Source organism: Ipomoea nil, unplaced genomic scaffold (genome assembly GCF_001879475.1).
Source record: "Ipomoea nil cultivar Tokyo-kokei standard unplaced genomic scaffold, Asagao_1.1 scaffold0642, whole genome shotgun sequence".
NCBI lineage: Eukaryota > Viridiplantae > Streptophyta > Magnoliopsida > Solanales > Convolvulaceae > Ipomoea > Ipomoea nil.
Window position 1 is genome coordinate 6,519,950 of NW_017617070.1, and position 19,397 is coordinate 6,539,346.

General features: G+C 40.0%; 2 protein-coding genes across 2 annotated transcripts; both read right to left on the reverse strand.

Annotated features, from left to right (window-relative positions):
• Positions 1-3,049: 3,049 nt before the first annotated feature.
• Positions 3,050-3,773, reverse strand: LOC109174504 (chromatin accessibility complex protein 1-like). The gene has a single exon (XM_019323737.1). The coding sequence runs from the start codon at positions 3,595-3,597 to the stop codon at positions 3,196-3,198; it is 402 nt and encodes a 133-aa protein (XP_019179282.1). The 5' UTR covers positions 3,598-3,773; the 3' UTR covers positions 3,050-3,195.
• A 7,844-nt stretch (positions 3,774-11,617) lies between these two features.
• Positions 11,618-12,444, reverse strand: LOC109174539 (zinc finger MYM-type protein 1-like). The gene is made up of 2 exons (XM_019323757.1): positions 11,869-12,444; positions 11,618-11,780 (listed from the first exon to the last, which is right to left on the reverse strand). Exons 1-2 carry the CDS (start codon positions 12,432-12,434, stop codon positions 11,771-11,773), a joined length of 576 nt encoding a protein of 191 aa, XP_019179302.1. The 5' UTR covers positions 12,435-12,444; the 3' UTR covers positions 11,618-11,770.
• Positions 12,445-19,397: the final 6,953 nt, after the last annotated feature.

The following is a 19,397-nucleotide window of genomic DNA, read 5'->3' on the forward strand; positions in this document are numbered from 1 at the left end:
CTATCAAGGCGCATCTGCAAAGAAAAAATAGGTAGATTTAAATGCATGTACTCCAAGATGACACAGGTTTTCCACTCTCTTTCTTTGTAACACAACGTCAAGCTGATATATAAGATGAGACAGCTCTTACCTAATGTAGATAAAGATTATACGGAGTAGTAATTAACACCCCCCCACCCCCCACCCCTCCTCCCCAAGGGATATTTAAATATAAAAGGAGAATGGAAAGGAAGTTCATTCATATCTTACTAAGAAGTTCAAAGCAATATTGCAGAAGGCGCTAGGCGCTAGAGTATTTTATTTTTTTTTAAAAGGCAGTGAGTTGTGAGTTGTGAGTTGTTAGATTGTTATAATCCCCTAAACCAGTCAACTACATATGTTAGACTTTAGTTGAGTACCTGGCTGGAGGAATATGGAAGAGGAGAAGCCGAGTAGGCGATGATGTACAGGTGAGGTAATTAAAAAAAAAAAAAAAAACACTTGGCCAAGTTGGCCGCCTAGGGGTGAAATCCCCTCGGCCTAGGGGCGCCTAGCGACTAGTCTGATTTTTACAACATTGGTTCAAAGTCAGAAAGTAGTTTTGCTATCAAGCTGTACTCCTGCAAAAGTTGATTTTAGGACTTAATTATGTTATAAGCACAAATTTTCTAGGTACCTGCTGGATATTTCTTGCAGCAGATTGCATGCATTCCATAACAATGGTGTTCTCCATCTGGGTGAGATGCATATGGATGATCTAATCCAGAAGGTAGGGGTTGACAATGCCAGCAGAAAAAGAAAAAGGGAAAACAATTAGTCAGTTTGAAAAATGAAGCCATTCGGACCTCATCTTGTTTTCCTAAAAAATAATTTTAAAGGAAATTTCGGGGTTAGTGGGGGAAAAGTAGGAGTATTGATGCACATAGATTAGTAGATTACCATCAAGGAAGAATAAAGATAACATTCAAAAGGGAATTTCAGTGCATTCTAATGAATAAAGGTATAGTATGTTGAGAGCCAAAATGTCAATGAATTAAGGTCCAGATGAATATGGCAAAATGTCAATGTTTATGTAGCCTCCCTGCTTAAGGCTCCGATATGAGGGCCAGAAGTTCAATGAAACAAAAGATGCAGTCCAAAAGGAGTAATGGCAACCATGCACTTTTGAGATTGTGGATGCTGGTGATAATTTATGGTCCAGATGAATGATGTGGTGATGTGGTGATGTGGTGATGTGTGACTTCCTGACAAGTGACAATTAACAGAGTCACAAGCAAGTCCCATGTCAAAAAAATAGAAGTCCATATGCATAAGTTAAAAGTTAGAAATAAATCCTCTAACAAAAGAACAAAACAGATGAATTATGACACAAAGGTGGACAATTTTCACTTCTTTCAGCAGTTTTTATGACATTAGTAACCCTCGTATAACAAATTCAGTGCTTGAGGCTTCAACTTCCACTGCATTTTTCCTTTGGATAAGTCATCTTCTAATATCAACGAAAGCACCAACAGGTGTGAAAAAGTAGGGAGTTATGAGAGGATTACTGCCTCAGTGCCTCCAAAAGATTCATCCAGGCATATATGCATTGGAGTATTTGTGTAACCCAAAAAGAGGTAAGAACTAAAAATACTTTGAACTTTCAGCATAGATATCCAATACCATCAAGGCTCACCCTTTTCTTATACTTTCCATTCCCTTTAACTGCTCAGCTATTCATGATAAAACTGGTGGCAAACAAGGAAAAAACTTGAAGCCAAAAGCTAGAATCTTCAATAACCCTTTGGCCTTTCATACTCTTGAATCTATTTAAATTCCTTAGCATACAGCATAAAACATCAACCTTCTTAAATTTTTTGGGACTAACTCCATTTTTGGCCCCTTGACTATAGTGAAATTTCTACAGTTTGTCCTCAATTATCAATTTGACCAAATTTAATATTGACCATTCCAAATTAACCAGTTTTAGTTCCTCAGGTTCTGTTAAGTAGAGATGAAAAAAGTCACAAGGCATGCATGTGCCATAACAGTGGTGTTATAATGGACAGTTCCCCACATTCTTCCCCAAAATTCTCGAAAACAAACAAACAAACAGATACCCATGAATGTTGGTGGTCATGACTAAAGGTAATGTGGCATTCATTCCTGGAGGCTAGGATGAATATAATAAATAACCATTGGGTCCATTGTTACTAATCACTGATGGCCATACCATTCAGCCAGCCATCATTCCTGATGGCAATATGTAATGGCCATTATCTTTGACCATGACTAGATCTAGCAATTGGCAATTTTTTTTTTTAATAATTAATAAATTGGGAATTTGGGGAAGTGTTACAAAGATATGTTACACCCCCTACAGCAATAGTTGAATTTTCAGTTATAGATCCCAAGTAAAACAAAAAGTAACAACTCAATCAATCAAAGTTAACAAGGCACTTGTACATATTACCTGTCATACTAACCTGACTTCTGCTTCCTTTGGAAGTGTTTAGCTCAGAAACTCTTTTTCTTTGGACTTGCAATCTCTCAATCATTTTCTTCCATCAACCTCCTTCCTGATTTGCATATCTACAATGGGTAAGAGGATTCTGGTCCAGCAATGTCTTGCTTGAGCTCCAGGGGATATTACCAACAAATATTAGTTTCATGACAAGTACTCATAGCCAGAATACTTGATAAATCATAGTAAGATTGACTGTGGTCAGGTTATAGTGATTGATAAATCGGATAGTTGGTCCAAGCTTCAACAAATTAATAAAGGACCCAGCAGTTGGAAAAAACAGAAATACAGTAATTAATATTCAGTAAACTAAAACAAATCCCACCCAACAGAAGCAAAAGATTTGTTCACTGGAAACGATGATCAAAACAAAAGCAAAGCCAACAGGTAAAAAAATATGGACTAATATAATTACGGAAAGGTGAATACATTAGAATGATACAATTGTTGCAGTAAATCTAATACTGGCTGACAGATTTCCCTAGCAAGAGAAATGAGAGATTTCTCTGAGAAGGTTAATTTGCACTGTGTATATAGCAAAAACTGAATAGCCTGTTGAAATTGGGATAATCCATCTAGATCAAGGATATAAAGATTATAATTATACTATAAACAAATAAAGTTCTCACAAAAACATTAGTTGAAATTTTTGTCTTGATTTCTTCTAGAAATTACATATTCCTAAACAAAGGTTCGGAAACTAACTCATAATCCTAAGTGCATTTCTTAAAGAAGGCGTCGATTTTTCGTGTCCCGTGGGGAACTGGCTTCTCGTCGGAGCGACTGCGGCTTGCTTTGGACGGTTGATGGGACGGCTGGGAAGGCATCGGGAGAGAGTCTAGGAGGAAATCGCTGGTGGGGCGGTGCCTCTTGACGGCGACCCGTAAGTGCTCCAGCTTCACAGTCTTCCTCTTCTTCTCTACTGCGACTTCCACCGATTTCTCGGCGAGGAATTCGAGAAAGAGCTCGGTGGATCGGGAGATGAGAAACAGTGCCTCCGAATTCACCTTCTTAACCTCGTCGTCCATCTTCATGATCTTCTTGATCCGACCCGTGGGGATTTGGAGGCGGCAGGTCCGTTCTACGCCATTTTCTTCGGGGAGTTCTTCTGCCATTGATGGTTTGGAGTTGAGCCTGCGCGGGTTGTTTGGAGTTGAGCCTGCGCGGGTTGTTTGGAGTTGGAAAATGTGGCTTCTTACACCCCTTTTAGGTTTTCTCAACTTTGGCGGGAAATTCACGTCCCTACTACATTTTTTAATTTTGATTCTGATTTTTTTTTTTAAATAAATAAACAAATACTCCGTATAATTTATACAGCAGTTTGTTTCTTTCAAAAAAATAAAAATAAAAATAAAAAAATACTCCGTATAAAATTCTTTTAAAAAAATATGAACTTTTTTTTTAAGGTATTAACTCTTTAAGCTTTAAGTAGGTTGAAAAAGTAGTTATGAACTGATAAAAAATTTGAACTTAAAAAATAAAAGTGCAATTAGAGCATCTCAATAGTAGTGATTTTTTTTTTGTGGCTTTTGAGATGCCAATTAAGATGGAGAGGAGGGGAAGACAGAAGAAGGAAAAATAGGCAAAAAAATTTTTAAAAAACAGGTCGTACGTGAAAAAAAAAAATAAATAAAAATAAAAACAAAACATAACATAACAACAGACGCTATAGTAGGTGTGTGTACTGTACGCGCCCGGCTGGGCGCGGTCTGTGTAGGCCACGTACGCGGCTTCGCTTCTCCTTTCCCTTTTTCCTTCCTAGTGGGCCCCACAAAAAACCGTTATTGTAGGAAGATCCAAACTCTCTCTCTCTCTCTCTCTCTCCCTCCCTCCTCCGCATAAGCTATTTTCTCCTCAAAAATTGTGAAAAAAAAATCACAGATGGATACTCTTAGCACTTTTAACACGTTATCATTAACCTTTCTTGAAAAAAAACAAGTTATTATTAATCTATTGAGTTGACATCTAGTCTAGTTAGTCAAGTAGCTAAATTGGTAATCACAAGGTTTCAAGTTTGATGTTAAATAACTATGGAAAACCTAGGCTAGTTTACCTCATTGTGGTTCTTTAATTTGTCGATTAAGGCCACAATACATCTTTTACTCAGAACGCACATCTTTCTCTCTCTCTCTCTCTCTCTCTCTCTATATATATATATATATATATATATATATATATATATATATATATATATATATGCCCTAGTTCACATGAAAACACTAATATATAGAGGACTATGAGTACAAATCATACCCATTCAATATAATCCTAGAGATTTAATGGCTGAGATATTGTCCATATAATGGTGTGATTCACGCCTGAAAATAATTAGAGAGGGCAAACAAGACATTTGAGATCAATTATAATTATGAAAGGATTCTAATTAACCAACATAGCATTGACGAAGGAGTATAATTATGGTAGAGTATAATTAACAAACATAGCATTAACGCCATGGTCAACAGTAAGGACCTCAACTCTGTGAATGTAATATTTACTGGAAGAGCAATACCCTCTCAGTGAGTGCAGGAATGCAGGGTAACGGGTTAGGAAACCGTGAGTCATGCATGATAAACATGTGTGCCATGATTTAGTATATCGTGTGCCTGATGATATTAAGTCGTGTGCCATAATAAAACCACAATACAAACTACATAACTTTGCACACAGTGTTGGGCGTAATTGTTTAATGATATATATAAATGGTGTGTATTAGTACTAAAACCAAGCACATAAAAGAATATAAGTTCGAGTGAACAAGTGGTTTCAGTAATTAATATATGCTTCACTGATTATCTTTTATTGAGTCATATGTATGTACATCTCGTGTGCCATATTTGAGGAAATCGTGTGCATATGATATTAAGTCGTGTGACACAATAAGACCACAATACAAACTGCATAACTTTGCACATAGTGTTTGGCGTAATTGTTTAATTAATGATATATATAAATGGTGTGCATTAGTACTAAAACCAAGCACATAACAGAATATAGGTTAAAGTGAACAAGTGGTTGCAGTACTTAATATATGGAGGTAATACATCCAATGGTCCTCCGAGTATTAGCGATTTACCAGATGTGGTCATCCGTGTTTTGAATGACCTCCAATGGTCCTCCATGTTTTAAAAAATAACCACATGTGGTCCTAATTCTTAAAAAAAATATGAGTTTAAAATGACCACGAGACGTCCTAAAAGGACCATGGGTGGTTATTCTTTAAAACATGGAGAACCATTGGAGGTCATTTAAAACACGGATGACCACAGCTGGTAAATCGTTAATACTCGGAGGACCATTGGAGGTATTAACTCTAATATATGCTTCACTGATTATCTTTTATTGAGTCATATATTTGTACATCTCGTGTGCCATATTTGAAGAAATCGTGTGCATCTTAATATTATGTTGTGTGCCATAGTAAGTAACCAGGAATCACGCGGGCAAAAAAAAAAGGGGGGGGGGGGGGGGGGGGGGTTCAACATTAAACACACTTATGCAATTACCCTAATACCCCACCCCACAATAATACTACATGATTCTGAATAAAAAAAAAGCCCTATTTAATGAAATACTCCCTCTGTTAGCATAAGGAATTATTATTATTCATTTCTCTTGTATTGTTTTAATATTATGTGGCTTAGGTAGTTTGACTCAGTTTAGCTATCTACTAGGATTAGTTACACTGAGATATATCTTGTAATCCTGATGTCACGTTTCAGTTAACGAAAACCTTTTCCAATCTGGTATCAGACTAGGTTCTTCAATCTCTCTCAAAACCTCCCCCACAATTTTTCCCCCTCTCTTCCCGCACCTCAAACAGCCATGTCTTCTGCTGGATCCGATTGCACGGCGTCAGACGGCCAAGCTCCGGCCGCCGGTGGCTCCCTCGCCGGAGCACACCACTACGTCACAATGAAACTCACGCTCAAAAATTATCTATTTTGGCGTATGCAAATTGTCTCCTTCCTCCGTGGCCAGGAGCTACTGGGATTCGTTGATGGCACTCTTCCATGCCCGCCGGAGCTCATCGTCGGTACACCGGCGTCTGACGACGCGACGTCCAGCGCAGCCGCCCAGTCCGAAGCCCCGAACCCAGCCTTCAAAGCTTGGGTGCGGCAGGACCAGACGATCATCTCCCTCTTGGTGTCGTCGATGGCGGATGAGACGTTGCATCTGGCCCTTGGGAGGAACACCTCGGCCGAAATCTGGGCTTCCATTACCGGCGCACTGGGTTCCTCGAGCCAGGCAAGATGCTTGAATTTACTATCGCAATTTCAGATGTTGAGGCAGGGGAATTTGACTACTGCAGACTATCTTGGCCGTGCCGGAGTGTTGGTGGAATCCTTAATCCAAGCTGGCCGGCCGCTAACCTTGATGGAGCAGAATCTCTACATCATCCGTGGCCTCCGTCCGGAGCTGAAGACGCTTGCGACTGCTCTCACTGCAACCGGCAGTCCCGTTACGTTATCTCATCTGTCTAACTATTTGCAGGCACATGAATTCATTTTGGTGGATGATTATCCATCGGTTGATAGCGGTGTGGTGCACACTGCAATGTATGCCGGCCCCGGGCGTGGATCTCATGGTTCGAATGGTGGCCGGAATCACAACAGGGGCGGTCGGAATGCTACCAGCGGCAGTGGCGGCCGGAGTCACAATCGCGGAGGCGGCCGTGGTGGCCGTGGGAATCCACGTTGTCAGATTTGTCGGTCACACGGTCACACGGCCGTGTACTGTTTTAAGAGTTACTCTACGCAACCACCTGCTCAGGCTCATGTAGCCGTGTCCGGAGAAGCACCATCATCATCAGCGTCACATGCTCCCGATGGGTGGTACCCCGACACTGGGGCCACTGCGCATGCAACCCCGGATGCGTCAATGATGGGGAATTCGGAGGAGTATGGTGGACTGGACGTGCTACGAGTTGGAAATGGGGCAGGTTTGGCGATCTCGCGAGTCGGTCACACGTCTATTCCATCCGAAACTAAAAATCTTCATTTAAACGATGTCTTACATGTCCCGCGTTTATCTGTCCCGTTGTTGTCTGTTCATAAATTTACTAATGACAACGTATTTTTTGAATTTCATCACAATTCTTTCTTTGTGAAGGATTCCACAACCAAGGAGGTGCTGCTTAAGGGGTCCACTTCTGGCGGGTTGTACAAGTTTCCACAGTCTCGGTCACAATACGCGTTCGTCAGTTCCCGTACTACACCCACCGTTTGGCATAACAGGCTTGGACACCCGCACATTCAAGTGTTAAATAAAATTCTGAAAAATTGTCCTGTCACGGTCAATAAAAATGTCACTCCAGAATCGTGTGCATCATGTCATCTCGGCAAGTCGTCAAGATTCAAGCTAGATAGTGTTTCCCATTCCAGTGCAAATGTACTCGATTTAATTTTTACAGATATTTGGGGTCCGTCCCCTGAATTGTCTAGTAGTGGTAATCGGTATTTTTGCTTATTTGTAGACGACTATTCCAGGTTCTGCTGGTTTTACCCATTAAGGGTGAAATCAGATATATATAAAGTGTTTGAGTCGTTTCGAGTTTTGGTAGAGCAGCAGTTTTCGCGCTCTATCAAGTCTATTCAATATGATCTAGGGGGTGAATACCGCAAACTCCACACCATTTTCCAAACCTTAGGTATAAATCATCGCCAGTTATGTGCCTATACACATGAACAAAATAGCACAGTTGAACACCGTAACAGGCATGTAGTTGAAACAGGACTCACATTACTTGCTGAAGGCAAAGTCCCGCAACAATATTGGGACTACGCTTTTGAAACAGCAACGTGCCTAATCAACTACTTACCGTCTTCCGCACTTAATTATGAAAGTCCCTACACTAAATTATTCAAAGTCCCACCACCCTATAATTTTTTACGTGTCTTTGGATGTCGGTGCTACCCACATCTCCGTCCATACAATCGGCACAAAATCGAGTACCGGTCTATACCGTGTGTCTTCCTAGGTTACCCACCCTCCTTTAGGGGATACAGATGTGTTGACTTGGCGACCGGGAAAACCTACATTTGCCGCCATGTGCGTTTTGACGAGGCTAATTTTCCTTTTGCAGTAGCAGGTGATTGTTCACAAGTTGCGCCAACACCGGAGGCACCTTGGGCGGTGGCACCCTTATGTCTACCCGCACCAAGTGATAGCCGTGTTGTCCCACCCAGTCCTGTGCTCTCTGAAAGTGAGCCCATACCGCTAGCGAGGGACCCCCCTCAGTTAGCAATTACACAGACTGCTCCGGTAAGGCCTCGCAAAAGGCGTGCACAACCATAGGGTCGTGATCATGTTATGCGCCTTCGTCATATGACTAAAGGCACGGCTAAGCCCTTTCATGCCTTGACAGCTGTTGCTGACCCAACTTGCTATTCACAAGCCGTGGGCCACCCGCACTGGCGCGAAGCCATGGACCAAGAGTTCAACGCACTATTACATAATCAAACCTGGCGTCTGGTCCCTCCGGAGCCACATATGAATATCATCGGGTGTAAATGGGTATTCCGAACGAAGCGCACTGCAGATGGGTCAGTTGAACGGTATAAGGCTAGGTTGGTAGCTAAAGGGTTCAATCAGGTAGCAGGAGAGGATTTCTTTGATACATTCAGCCCAGTAGTTAAGCCAACCACGGTACTACTCTTGTTTTCTCTAGCCGTAACCAAACAGTGGACTCTCCGGCAACTAGACGTTCACAATGCTTTTCTCAACGGGCATTTAGCAAAAACTGTTTATATGAAGCAACCACCGGGGTATGAGGATCCATCAACACCCGGGCACGTGTGTCATTTACAGCGGTCATTGTATGGACTCAAACAGGCTCTACGGGCCTGGTTTAAGCGGCTTCACGATTTCTTACTGTCTGCGGGTTTTCAATCGTCAAAGACGGATGCGTCCTTATTTTATTACACTGCAGGTATCTCTCGTGTATACCTACTAGTCTACGTCGATGATATTATTATGATGGGCAACGACAGTACACTAGTAGACACTATCCTCCAGCGGCTTGCTTCTACGTTCAAGATTCGAGACCTAGGCTCACCGGGTTTCTTCTTGGGTACCGAGACAGTATCTTCCTCCACTGGCATGTTCCTGTCTCAACGGCGTTATATGGCTGATCTGCTGGGGCGTTCGGGCATGGCCGACTGTAAACCCCTTTCTACCCCGGCTGCTGTCACAAAAGCTGTTTCACTATCCGAACAACTTTTTGACAATCCTACTCAGTATCGGCGCATTGTGGGGGCTTTGCAATACTTAACTATTACAAGGCCGGACTTGAGTTTCGCAGTCAACCGTCTTTGTCAGTACATGCATTCACCTACGGATGAGCATTGGGGCTTGGTAAAACGAGTCATGCGGTATGTGAAAGGGACTCTGAGTTATGGGCTACGGATATCGGCGTCTGCATCATTTGACATCCACGCCTATTCGGACTCCGACTGGGCTGGGTGTCCTGTGGATAGGAAGAGCACGAGTGGGTTTGCGGTCTACTTAGGTGACAACTTAATCTCTTGGCTCTCGAAGAAGCAGCGCACTGTGGCTAGGTCATCCACTGAGGCTGAGTACAAGGCCCTAGCAGATGTCTCGGCAGAAGTTACTTGGATTGTTTCGTTGTTGCGAGAGCTTGGGTTACACTCAGGGAAGCATGCAACGCTATGGTGTGACAACCTTGGGGCCACCTATCTGTGCGCCAACCCGGTTTTCCATGCTCGTACCAAACACGTTGAAATCGACTATCATTTTGTTCGTGACAAAGTGGCTTCCGGTGATTTTCTAGTTAATTACGTTTCTACGACAGACCAGCTTGCAGATATCTTCACGAAGCCGTTACCAGCACCGCGGTTCGCTGCTATGCGTGACAAGCTCAATGTTGTAGCCCTCCAACCTTGTGCTTGAGGGGGTGTGTTAGCATAAGGAATTATTATTATTCATTTCTCTTGTATTGTTTTAATATTTTGTGGCTTAGGTAGTTTGACTCAGTTTAGCTATCTACTAGGATTAGTTACACTGAGATATATCTTGTAATCCTGATGTCACGTTTCAGTTAACGAAAACCTTTTCCAATCCCCTCTTAATCTACACCATATTTGTCCTCATAGTCCTCTACAATATAGTTGCCCTCATTTGAATATATATATATATATATATATATATATATATATATATATATATATATATATATATATATATATATATATATATATATATATATATATATATATATATATATATATATATATATATATATATACAGGGACGAAGCCAGGAATTTTTCTCAGGGGGGCGAAGAAGTAAAGGCAACATAAATTTAAAAATGTTCAAATACAAGGTTCAAATACAAAATATCTAATACGAATATAATTGTCAACATATAAAATACATTATAAATTACAATACAAAGTTTATGATGAAGTACGGGATAATACTCCTCTACGCTCTCTCATCTTTTGAAATCGTTGTAGAATTGCTTCATTTGAAACTTGATCAAAAACATCCTTTTCAACATATGGCACTAAGCAATCATGTAAGAAATCATCACTCATCCGGTTGCGTAAAGATGTCTTAATTAACTTCATAGCAGAAAATGCTCTTTCCACACTAGCAGTTGCAACCGGTAGGATCAAAGACAACTTTAGAAGCAAATACACTAATGTATAGTCCAAATGTCTTCTCGTTTCCACAAGTTTTTGAGCTAATTGATCAATACCATCCAATTTAGAGAAAGCAGGATCAGAACTTACATCAATAAAATAAGTCTGCAGTTGATTATCTAGTAATTCAAGTTCAATATCAGAAAAATCATTTGGATAGAACTGTGCCAATCGAATTAACTTATCTTTATCAAACATAGCAAAGGAATTCCTTGGATCAAAACATGCCATAACTTATCTTTATCAAACATAGCAAAGGAATTCCTTGGATCAAAACATGCCACGCATAAGAGCAACTTTGTATTCTTCTCATTGAAACGGTTGTTTAGCTCTTGAAGTTGTAGATCTAAAACCGCACAAAACCTTTCAACGCGGTACCTATGAAGATGAGTCCTTTCTTCCACATTACGGCGAGGTCTTCCAGGAACTACATAAACTTCATCCATATTAGGTATGGAAATTGCATTCTTGTTGCAAAATAGTGAAACTTCTTTTAAAAGAGCTTCCCACCCATCATCCCTCATCATTTGCAACCTTTGTTTTGAGACATCAACTAGTCTCATGGCATTCACAATGTTTTGATCTTTCCTCTGTAATGCCTGTGACAAGTCATTGGTAATTGCTAAAACATCCTTCATTAAGTGCAAAAAGAATACAAAATCAAAACATAGGATATTCTTCAATACTCTAAATGCTTCTAGCCTTTGTTTTGGATCTTGCCTTAATTCGTCAAGAACATCAATCACCGGAGAAAATAATTTCAGAATGCTCACAAGTGCACCATAATGAGATCCCCAACGTGTATCACCAGGACGTTGTAAAACTACTTCTTGATTCAAACCAATTCCCGTTTCAATTGTATCAGCAGAAATTGAATCAATCAAAACCTGTAATTGTTTGTCTCGTAAGCTATCCCTTCGCTTACATGAAGCACATATAATATTGCACAATTGCGAGACAGTGACAAAAAAATCTCCAACATCCTCATTTTCCTTTGCAACACCCACAAGTGCTAGTTGTAGTTGATGAGCAAAACAATGAACATAAAAAGCACTTGGATTCTCATTCATAATCAAAGTCCTAAGACCATTGAACTCACCTCGCATATTACTTGCTCCATCATAGCCTTGGCCTCGTATTCTTGAAATGCTTAATCCATGCCTTGTTAGAAGATGTTCAATTGCTACTTTAAGAGACATAGATGTGGTATCACGAACATGAGTAATTCCAAGAAGACGCTCAATAATATGCCCACTTGAATCCACATACCGAATAAACACAATCATCTGCTCTTTCACCGATATATCTCTTGACTCATCAACTATTATTCCAAATAATTCTCCACCAAGATCATTGATTATCATTTCAGTTATCTCACTTGCAATTGCATTAACTATATCTTTTTGAATGCAAGGAGAAGTCATTTGGTGATTTTCCGGTGCATTTCGCATCACTACTCTGCCAACATCTTCATTATTATCTGCAAGAAACTTTAAGAGTTCAAGGAAGTTTCCCCGATTAAGAGAGTCGTAACTTTCATCATTTCCACGAAAAGCAAGTCCTTGCCTCAAAAGTAACCGGATGCATTTAACTGATGAAGTCAATCGAACACGGTAGTCTTGTTTCGATTGCTCCGAGTGTTTTGATACACAAACTTGTAAGTGTTGCTCTTGAGTCATTAAATCTCGACAAGCTTGTACGTTCCTTGCGTGAACACTATTATGATTACCAACATGTCCACGCAACTTTTCCGGTCCTTTTTTCCAATTGTTGAATCCTTCTGTGACAAATGATTCTCCCCCAGCTTGTTGTCCAATACTTTCATCTTTGAATAGATAACAACATAAGCAATATGCTGCATCTTCAGATACACTATACTCCAACCAATTGCTATGATCTTCAAACCATTTAGGATTAAATCTCCTATTAACACCCGTAATCACTCTAGAAGGAAAGACATGATTTTTTGGTTGACAAGGACCCATTTGTAGATACCGTCTCCGCACAATATCTCTATCATTGATATGATATTCATATATATTTTTTCTTTTACCTGGATCAACTTCAAGTTCATCTCTGTCTACTTCAATACGAGGCCTTGCACTTGACACTTCGGGACTACTTTGATTAGATGAATCCCCAAAAGTTTATTTTCTTTTGAAAAAATTTTCCATAGCTGAATCAATAAAATACAATATAACTAAGAGTCTAAGATTTAAGAAAATTATGACAAAAACAAATGCACCAAATTGGCCATCACTGCCTCTAGAAAATTAATATTATAAAAATTAGGCCCAGGCCACTGCCTCATTCGGCCATCACTGCGACACTGCCTATATGCCTCTAGAAAAATCAAACATGAAACATATATTTATTTTTCAAGCTAAGCCACTGCCATACATATTTTTCAAGCCACTGCCATTCAATTATTTTTCAAGCCACTGCAACACCAATTATAAATTCACATTCATACACTGCAACACCAATTATAAATTCACATTCATAAATTCATAATTGATAATTCATAAACACAAACTGATAAACAAATTTATGTATTCAAGTATTCAATCAAACATAAATTGATTAAAATAAAATTTGAGTAATTAGGGAAATTAAAGAAATTAGGGCAAAATTAAAGACCTGAGTTTTGGAGAGGCTTAGGCGCTGAGAGCTTGAGGGTCGAGTCTTGAGTGGTGTTGCCGTCGTGCCGACTTGCCGTGTTGTGCCTTGCCGCTGTTGCCGGAGATGAGGAGTCGTAGAGACTATAGAGAGACCGGAGACCGAGGGCGAGCAGAGTCGTAGAGAGAGACCGGAGAAATTCTACGGAGTATTAGCCAAATAAGAAAAATAAATAAATAAATAAATAAATATATATATATATATATATATATATATATAGGGTTGAGTTCAAATGAGGACAACAATATATAGAGGACTGTGAGGACAAATAATGGGCACACAACAAATTAATTTCTGGCACACAACTTAATACATAATGGCACACAAGAATAAATGTAAACATCAGGTTTCGAACCCAGGCTCTATAAATTAACAAATCTAGCACGCGACATACAGACTGTGGCACACGACTACATTCGGCCATGCACACGTCATACCGGCTAATGGCACACACTACATCTGTCCTCACAGTCCTCTATAATATACTTGTCCTCATTTGAATACACATCTATATATATATATACACACACACACACACACACACACATATATATATATATATATATATATATATATAGAATTAGGTTCTGGTGCGGTTAAAGTGCTCAGGTGCGGTTGTGCGGTTTAATTTGGGCCATTCATCTCGCTTAAATCAACGTTCAAGATTAAAAAAAAAAAACGCGGTGGCAATTTTGTCATTTTTGAATCTAGGTCAAAATTAATGTGAACGGTTCTATAATTAATGTGCGTTAGTTTTGTATATAAGATGCGTGAGTCTTGTGCATAAGGTGCGTGAGTTTTGTGCTTAATGTGCGTGGGGTTGTGCTTAATGTGAGTAGTTGGTAAAATTTAAAGTGTGGGCTTTTGTGTTTAAGGTGCGTGAGATTTGTTCTTAATGTGAGTGGAGTTTGTGCTTAATTTGCGTAGTGCTTGTGCTTAATATGTGTGAGGTTAGTGATTAATGTCAGTAATTGTTGAAACTTAAAGTCTGTGAGTTAATACTTAAAGTGTGTGGGTTTTGTGCTTAATGTGCGTGAGATTGTGCTTAATGTGCGTGGATTTTGTACTTAATGTGCGTGAGTTTGTGCTTAATGTCAGTAGTTGTTGAAACTTAAGGTCTGTGAGTTAATACTTAAATGCGTGAGTTTTGTGCTTAATCTGCGTGAGATTGTGCTTAATGTGCGTGGGTTTTGTACTTAATGTGCGTGAGTTTATGCTTAAGATCTAACACTTAAAAGTGCGTGGCTTTCTTCCAAACATGCGTTTTTTTTTTTTTAATTTTTATTGATTTGAGCCGTTGATCTAGATCAACACTTAATCTTGTGCAATGAATCTAATAAAATATATAATTTTAGTATAGCTTAAACTGAATTTGCACCACACTTGATCTTGTGCAATGAATCTAATAAAATATATAATTTTAGTATAGCTTAGACTGAATTTGAACTAGTTAAGTAAGAATGTATAAACAATTAATGGACTAGAAACTAAAGGGGAATGTTATTCAACAAATTATTGTGTGGACCATGGTCCACATAATTGTGTAGACCATGAATATCAGGTACATTTTTAATATATTAAAAGTACATTATTTTTGTACTGAAAGCACATTATATAAAATAATGTACCCTTAATATATTAAAAATATACTTTAAAAAAATGTACCTTACGTATATAAATAATGTACCCTTATTATATTAAAAATGTACTTTTCATTTATGGTTCATACAATTGTATGGACCATGGCCCATCTAATAATGATTGATCTTATTCTATGCGGGCTTGTCAATTGCATCATATAATAGCACCACAAGACCAAATTAAACCAAATAATCAAAGTAGCATAGTCAGTGAGCCAAAATAATTTTGTTTTAATAGTAAAATTAGTCTTTCTCCCATAGTAAAATTAGTCTTAAGTGTACTTTAGAGCAACCAAGACGAATTTTTTAAGATTGTTTTTTTTTTTTTTTTTAATTTTTAGCTTAAGTGGAAGAGAAAGGTGAAAGGAGAGAGAATAGAGAAATACATTATATTGTGCAAATTGTGATTTTTTGTATCACTTACAAAAAATTCAGAAACAGTTGCAATAGGTATGCGTTGAGCGCACTTGTCGCGCCTAGCAGGCGCGTGCACACTCCACGTGCCAGGTTGGCGCTTAAAAGACCTGCATATTTCTTTTCTTTTATTATTCTCTTTGTTTTTTTTTTTTTTTTTTTTTTTTTTTTGTTTTTCATTTTCCCCCAACCCTCTATCATGGTTGGCATCTAAAAATAACGATAAACTTCAACTAATGAAGATGCTCTTAATAATAAAACTACTTCTTGACGTATTGATTAACTATATAATTAAAAATTGACTTATTTAATATTAAACTAATCATGCATGGTACAACCCAAATTATGAATATTTTATCACGAAAGTAAGAGCATCCTCATTAGTGGCAGAGATGAGTATGAGAGAGAACATGGGAGAGAGAAGGGATAGAAGGGAAAAAAAAAACCAAACAAAAGTATTACTCGTCCAGATGATGAGGATTAGATTAACAGTGGTCACGTAATACAAGCCTGTACAATAGAGATAGAGAGAGATAGAGAGAAAATCCTAATGGACTACAAACATAAGAGTCCTAACACTCCCCCTCAAGCACAAGGTTGATTAGCTGCAACATTGAGCTTGCCACGCAGATAAGAAAAACGAGTAGATGGGAGAGCCTTTGTGAAAATATCAGCTAGCTGATCCTTTGTAGAAATAAAGTGGAGCTGAATCTCCTTCTTGGACACCTTTTCACGAATGAAATGATAATCAATGTCCACATGCTTCGTTCGGGCATGAAAAATTGGGTTGGCACACAAATAGGTGGCACCCAGATTGTCACACAACAGCATAGGCGCAGAAACAGGTGGTAACCCAATCTCCTTGAGCAGAGAAACGAGCCAGGTAGTGACCTCAGTTGACACATCTGCCAAGGCCTTGTACTCAGCCTCAGTGGAGGAACGTGCCATGGTGCGCTATTTTCGACACGACAAAGAGACCAAGTCGTTACCTAGATAAATCGCGAAACCACTCGTTGACTTCCGGTCATCCGGATTACCAGCCCAATCCGAGTCCGAGAATGCATGAATATCAGCAGATACAGACATGCGAATACAAAGGCCAAAACCAAGCGTACCTCTAACATACCGCAAGACCCGCTTCAACATATTCCAGTCAGTTGTGGTGGGAGCATGCATATGCTGACAAAGCCTATTAACAACATAAGACAAGTCCAGGCGAGTTACTGTCAAATACTGTAGCGCACCAGCCAGACTCCGGTATTGAGTAGGATCAACATAAGGAGTTGGCGCAACATCATCAGACTTGGCGAGTGAAATTGGTGTAGAAACAGTTTTGCACTCAACCATACCCGCACGCTTAAGAATATCTTGCATGTAACGCTGCTGAGAAAGAAACACACCGTCAGATAGCGGCACAATCTCAATACCAAGGAAAAAGAACAGAGCTCCCATATCACAAATCTTGAACTCTTGAGCCAGCCTAGCCACAAGACCTGTCACACGGTGTGAATCTGAACCCATGACAAGGATGTCATCTACATACACCAAAAAATAAAGTTGCGCACCACCACTGGAATAAATAAATAACGAGACATCAGTTTTAGAGGGAACGAAACTAGAAATTGTGTAACCGAGTAAACCATGCACGGCGGGCCTGTTTCAGCCCATACAACGAACGCTGAAGCAAGCGCACGTGATCAGCCTTCGACTTGTCCTCATAACCGGGCGGCTGACGCATATACACAGTCTCAGCAATATTACCATTCAGGAACGCGTTATGAACGTCCAGTTGACGACTAGACCAACCTCGCGAATAAGCCAGTGAAAGGAGCAGGCGAACCGTGGTGGGCTTGACAACCGGACTGAAAGTCTCAAAGAAGTCCTTCCCTGTAACCTGATTAAAGCCCTTAGCCACCAACCGAGCTTTGTGGTGTTCAACGGAGCTGTCAGCATTCCTCTTAGTCCGAAACACCCACTTACACCCCACAACATTCATACCAGGGGTGTAAGGAACCGGCCGCCATGTACTGTTCTGAAGCAGGACATTGAATTCCACGTCCATGGCTTCACGCCATTCTGGATGTTGCACTGCCTGGGAGTAGCAAGTTGGCTCATACACACTTGCGGTTGACACTAAGGCAACATGCTCCTTAGGGCCCAAACTCCGTGTGGCCATCACGTGAGAACGAAACCCGACCGCCTTAGCACCACATCGAGACCGACCGGCTCGAGGCTGCACACAATCAGAGACCGTCCATTCACTGGAGTATGAGACTGGACCTATAGGCTGAGCATTTGAACAAAACGGTACTTCGAGCAAGACCGGTTCAACAACCAAAACAACCGGAGCAACTCCCCAAGGCACTTCCCGGGGTGCATCAACAGCCTGCAAAGAATCAGAAACAGCAAAAGGAAAAAAAGACTCATCGAATCGCACATGGCGACAGATAAAAACCTTATTAGTGTTAGTATCTAAACAGCGATACTAACACGTAAGAAAGAGTAAGACGGAGGAGAACGATGCAAACGAAAATGAGGAGACTCATCGTTGAACACACGAGTAGGCATTTTGTTAATTAAGTAGACAGTGGTCTCAAACACATAGTCCCAAAAACAAGAGGGAATAGACGCTTGAGCCATTAATGCTAACCCAGTTTCGACTATATGCCGATGCCTACGCTCTACTCGTCCATTTTGCTCATGCGTATACGCATAGGACTGCCTGTGACGAATACCGAGAGACTCAAAAGTGGAATGAAGCTTTTTGTATTCTCCCCCTAAATCAGACTGAATAGAGATAATTTTATGGGAAAACGAACGCTCAACAAGCGACCGAATATGCTCAAAGATAGAATAAATATCAATTTTTGCACGCATAAGATAAAACCATACATATCGCGTATAATCATCCACAAATAATACGAAATAACGAAAACCATTCACAGAGTGCATTGGCCCAAGGCCCCAAATGTCAGTATAAATAAGTTCTAAGACACGAGTACTCGAAGTGACAACACGAGGCAATGGAAAACGGGAAGACTTCCCTAACTGACACGCAGAACAAATATTTGACAAATCACTAGAATTAAATTGACTAACACCAGAAGACTGTAAAATTTGACGCAGAACCCGAGTGTGGGGATGACCAAGCCGCTTGTGCCAAACAGACGACTATGCACGCGTAGCAACATAAGCAGACAGACTATGACACGAAGTAGGCCAAGTATATAAACCGCCCGAAGTACTCCCCTTAAAAAGCACCTCCCTAGTCAAAAGATCCTTCATAAAGAAACATGTAGGGTGAAACTAAAAAAAAACACGATTATCCCTAGCAAATTTCTGAACAGAAAGCAAAGAAGATGACAGACCGCGAACATGCAAAACATCATTCAATTTAAACAATCTAGAAGGAGATGTTATCAATACAGAACCAACACTAAGTATAGGCATACCTGTACCATTGCCAACTCGTAGAGTGTCATGGCCGTCATAACCAACGGCAGAAGTCATCACAGA